Source organism: Mandrillus leucophaeus, unplaced genomic scaffold (genome assembly GCF_000951045.1).
Source record: "Mandrillus leucophaeus isolate KB7577 unplaced genomic scaffold, Mleu.le_1.0 Scaffold569, whole genome shotgun sequence".
Lineage (NCBI taxonomy): Eukaryota > Metazoa > Chordata > Mammalia > Primates > Cercopithecidae > Mandrillus > Mandrillus leucophaeus.
In genome coordinates, this window is record NW_012106130.1 from 970,893 (window position 1) to 976,332 (window position 5,440).

The following is a 5,440-nucleotide window of genomic DNA, read 5'->3' on the forward strand; positions in this document are numbered from 1 at the left end:
TTTCTCTTACTCTCTCCTCTGATGGTTTGTGTACCAGGTGTTTGAACATCAGGCAAGCAAAATCACAGTGTAAACCCTCATCTCTGCTGATAAGTTCACTGGAAAATGTGAGGCCAGGCATCAGTCCTCGTTTCTTGAGCCAGAATATCGATGCAAAAGAACCGGAAAAGAAGATGCCTTCCACTGCAGCAAAGGCTACGACACGTTCACCATAGGTAGCCTCTTTGTCCCCAATCCAGCGCAAGGCCCAATCTGCCTTCTTCTTGACACAAGGCATCGTTTCAATGGCATTGAAGAGAAATTCCCTTTCTTTGGGATCTTTTAGGTAAGTGTCAATAAGAAGACTATACATTTCAGAATGTATGTTTTCCATGGCAATTTGGAAGCCATAGAAACAGCGGGCTTCTGTAATCTGAACTTCTTGGCTAAATCGCTCCACCAAGTTTTCATTTACTATGCCATCGCTTGCTGCAAAGAAAGCCAGAACATGGAATATAAAATATCTCTCCTCGGGCTTCAGGGATTCCCAGTGCTGAATGTCCTTGGACAGGTCCACCTCCTCGGCGGTCCAGAAGGAAGCCTCCGCCTTCTTATACATCTGCCAGATATCGTGGTACTCGATGGGGAAGATGACAAAGCGGCGGGGGTTTTCTCTCAGCAGCGGTTCATCCTCCACGCCGAGGGCAGCTGCTTTAGTTTTCGGCTCCGCGGGCTCCTGGAAGATCCTCCTCGCGGTCTTGCTGGCCAGGACGCGCGCCCCGCTCAGGGCTGGCGGCGTGTTCTCCTTGTCGACCAGGCTTAGCCCCTTCAGCGGCGAGAGCTGCAGCTGCTGCGGGTTCGTGATGGGCGCGAGCGCGATGCGGACAGAGGGCATAGTGGCGGCGCAGCGAAGTACAGCCGACAGGCCAGAACAGCAGGATGGCTGGGACGCGAAGCACCTCCTCTCTCTTTTAAAAGACTTTTGACAAAGACCAAGCCGCAAGTACACACTGCAGATCATCAAAAGCCGGCACCAATTTGGCTAATGGTGTGTACTTTGTTTTCAGATTCTCTTAATACTTTAAGCACTTAACTGGAGCCTAGGTTCATTTTGAGCTCTAGCTTGTGGTTTCCAGGCAAAAGCAGCCCATCTGACTTTTAGTGCCCCTGTCTGTGAGTTGATAAGACCGCCTGGAGTCTCTAAACTCCTTTAAGTGCTAAATGTCAAGCTGGAATTGGGTATCTCTGGCAGAACAATGTGTGTTGTTTTAAAATGACTCCTTAATATGAAGAGGTTTCCAAGTGCACTAATGTCAGGGGTATTTAAACAGGGTAATGGGGGTGTCTTTGAAATGCCTTTTTAGTTGGCAACTTAATAATCTCCCTCTTGTTCAAATATTATTTTCACCACAGTACATCTGATACTCTCCGAAAGTTAAACAAGCCATTCAGGAAAATGGGATTGAGTTACGACAAGCTGAACAGAAGCCCTGAAAGGTCATGGGCTCATTTCTTCATTTATGGTAAGATGTCCTTCTCACCTCTTTTTGTTAGTCCTGCTTAGGAGATAGTGAAGAATTTTACCTATAGATAAACAGGAAAATGACTTGTATCCAGTTGCATCTGTGAGGCAAGACTTTGAATATGTAAAGAGCAATGTCTGCATACAGTTTATTTTTTTCTCTACCTAATGCTCTGGAAATAAGGAGATGGAGGAGTTGTTTTCTGTGTGAGAGTGAAACATGTAATGCAGAAAAATACATATTGTATTAGTCTGTTCTCAGGCTGCTAATAAAGACATACCCAAGACTGGTTAATTTATAAAGGAAAGAGGTTTAATGGGCTTCCACATGGCTTGGGAGGTCTCACAATCATGGCGGAAGAGCAAGGAATGTCTTATGTGGCAACAGGCAAGAGAGAGAATGAGAACCAAGTGAAAGGAGTTTCTCCTTATAAAACCATCAGACCTCGTGAGACTTATTCACTACCATGAGAAGAGTATGAAGGAGACCGCCCCCATGATTCAATTGTCTCTCACCGGGTCCCTCCCACAACACTTGGGAATTATGGGAGCTACAATTCAAGATGAGACTTGGGTGGGGACACAGCCAAACAATATTACATATAACAATTAAACTGTGAAGCAGAGAGGAGCCTGGGAACACCTCTGCTCCTAAAGTTTCCCAGATGTTCAGGGAAGACCTGCAGCCCCTCCCAGACCTGCCCTGCCCAGACCGGAGCCACTATCATGTGAAGCAAAACTGCAGCCCCAGGAATCACCTTAGCTACCCCCAGAATATGTGTTCCTTCTCAGTATTTCCCCTGAGCTGTATTCATTCTCCATCACTCAGAGACTCCTATTATTTTTACTCATTGGTTTCAAAAAGTCTCTAATTATAGAAGAAGGACTGTGATAATGAGATCAGATTATCAGAATCTAAGACCTATCATTAATATAGTAATGTAATCCACAAATGTTTTAATTCTGAACTTAAACTAAAAATAAATTTCAGGTCGGGCACAAAGGCTCAAACCTATAATTCCAGCACTCTGGGAGATCGAGGCAGGAAAATGACTTGAAGCCAGGAGTTTAAGACCAGCCTGGGCAACATAATGGGATGTCTTCTCTGCAAACAAATGTTAAAAATTAGCCAGGCATGGTAGAGGTGTGTGCCTGTAGTACCAGCTACTCAGGAGTCTAAGACGGATAATTGCTTGAGTGCAGGAAGTCAAGGCTGCAGTGAGGCTGTGATGGCACCACTGCACTCCGGCCTAGGCAACACAGGTCTTTATTTAAGACCCCGTCTTAAATAAAATAAAATAAAATAAAATAAATAATTTCACATATATGTGAATACACTTTTATATACACTTAAATTTCAGTTTCAGAAGAGAAAGTCTTAGGATACTTATTCTTTTCTGGCTATGGCTTCCTAGCGAGTAAGATGGGAGTAAAAAATGAAAAATCTTGCCTATCTTCTGGGTGTTTTGAAAAGTTGGCATATTTGATATTACTTAGACCAAGTTCCTGGTGATTCATGGGTACAAGGGAGGAGAGATGGGGAAGGTGAGAGGGCTGGGAACCGGAAGGTAGGCTATTGGTCTCTGACCTGGACTTCCCAACAACGTGGCCTGAGATCTTGGCATTTATGTTTCTATCTGTTCAATACGGATGATAGGATTGTACCAATGCCCTCATGAAGATGTTTGAGGCAGCTGAGGAGACAAGAGACTCGAGATGTGTTGCTGTTTTGGTCACTCTTCTTGCTTAATAAGGCCCCTGTCTCTTATACACATCTAGATGTGTATAAGAGACAGGGTATATAGCATCATCGGAGCCACTGCAGTGAGGGCACGACGTCCTCATGGCTTCAATTTCATTGTCGGAAAGCTAGGATTAACACTGAATTGGTAATGGGAGGAAAAGCAGTGTTCCATGAGGAAAGAGGGCAATTTTCTACTCCTTGGCACCTCGAAGAGGCCTCCAGCAATGGCTGGCAGCCTTTGAAAAAAATCCTTTGCACCTCTTGGCATGAGAATTTGTCTGGCCTGTGTGGAAGTCATTTGATCCTGGGGCTGGGGGCTGTGAAGCAATTGTGAAAGTCGCTTCAAAAGTCCTGTAGGCCCCAGATCTGTTTTCTGGCTTATAAATCAGATACAAGCAAACTCTGGGCCTTGTTCTCTCTGTGGTGAGAGCTGCCACTGAAATCGCAGGGGGGCTGGGGGGTAAGGATGCACAGGACTGCTGTTTGTTCAGGAGGGCAGTCCTCTCGCAGAGCCTGTGTCTGGGGCTGCATTGTTGCCCGTCTACACTTGGGCTCCATGCCAGTGCCCATGTCGAGAGGCAACAGGCCAGGCCAGGCTCTCTGTGCTGCTCCCTGCAGCCCTTTGAGGTTCAGCTGCAGTTGTCATGGCAATAGTTCTTCAGGCCACTCTGCTCGGGCACCCTGGCTCTCCAGAGAACAGCTACTTGAGTCCCTTTCGTTCAGTCCCTTGCAGGCAGGGCCTGCCCAACCCAACCTGGTCCAGTCCAGCTGTGTCCAGGCCAGCTCAGAATCCAGAGGTTACCATTTAAGCGCTCATGAGATTGCTAAGTGATTCTACTCAACCTGTTGAAGGACGTTTCTATGTAAAACATTAACATAGGGCTGATTTTTAGCATGAAGATGCATGAAAACATTCTATGGCCCTGGTTAAAAATTCCAGCACCATTGATTCATTGCCCTGATGATTCTCCTTGGCCCTGAAAGTTGTTTTGCCCTCATTTGGGCAAACACCTCTCACTCTAAGTAGGAGAAGCGTCACTTTCCATTCAATCTATTTCCTTGGTCTCAGCCTATGCACCAGTGAGGCACAATGTCTCCTTTATAATTTTCTCCAGCGGTCCTCATGCTGCCAGCAGGAAAAATTATAGCCTCCACCGTCACTAAAGCCAAAAGTCTGGTCCGATGACCTTTGCTTGAAGACAAAATTTCTCACCACCTCACCAAAAAAAAAATCCAGCAAAGGGCTTTGATCCTGAAAAGCATTAAAAGAAAACAACACACAAAACAAACAAACAACTCAGCCCAGCCCAGCCTCGGTTAAAGGGAGGTTTTTTTCATGTGGTTTCCTTTGCGCCGACGTGCTGTGACAGGTTCAGGATGTCTCCAACTGAAGAACACTGAGATTTGATGTTTTAGGAGAGTAAAGCTGACCGCCCAGCACAGAGCCGTGTTCAGAATCCATTTCAGAGCCCCAAGCCTTGCCTGGCAGCCGCCTCACCACATCAGCTGCCGACACTGGCAGCTCCCACCGCTTTGAGCTCATCATTCAAAGATGAGTCCTGCAGCACATTTGAGTGACAGAGCTAAGATGAGAGGAGGTGAGTTTCTGGCCAGAGGGCCAGAGCGCTGAGGATGCACAAGCATGGTCCCCGCTGGCTCTGCAGCTGCAGCGGTCTGGAGTGTCCCTCAGATTCCTCCTGCGTTGAGTGCTTCTTCCTCAAGCACTGCTCCCTTTAGGGACCGGGCTAGGTGGATGAAGTGTTGCCAGCACCCTGAGTAAAGAGTGGTGAAAAAAACTCAGGATTACGCCAAATTTTACAATGCTGAAGTTGAGGGTGATGTCAAACTCACGTCTGAGTCTGTGACGAGTGTGTGCAGTGGAATATAGGCGTGAAAAGTCCCACTGAACAATGACGCCCAAGCTACACTGGCTTCGCATATTAGACTGCAGCCCCCCGAAGGGAAGAGAGACATTTGTGCCTCTTTATAACCCTGTGCTGCATTGTTATCTTGAAATGTGTGGGTGCAAAATGTCCGCTATGGTTTAAATGTTTGTCCCCTCCAAAACTCGCGTTAAAACTTAATCTTCAGTGAGAGGTGGGGCCTTTAAGAGGTGATGGGGGTGACTGGGTGCAGTGGTTCACACCTGTAATCCCAGCACTTTGGGAGGCCGAGGTAGGCAGATCACTGGAGGT

At 46.7% G+C, this 5,440-nt stretch overlaps 1 protein-coding gene across 1 annotated transcript in view; it reads right to left on the reverse strand.

The window, feature by feature from the left end:
* Positions 1 to 932, reverse strand: part of LOC105552640 (ribonucleoside-diphosphate reductase subunit M2) — a 21,579-nt gene extending 20,647 nt beyond the window's left edge. The window contains exon 1 of the mRNA XM_011998343.1: positions 67 to 932. Coding sequence (XP_011853733.1) covers positions 67 to 874 — 808 coding nt within the window. The 5' untranslated portion in view covers positions 875 to 932. The remainder of the gene's footprint in view (positions 1 to 66) is intronic.
* Between the last annotated feature and the right edge of the window lie 4,508 nt (positions 933 to 5,440).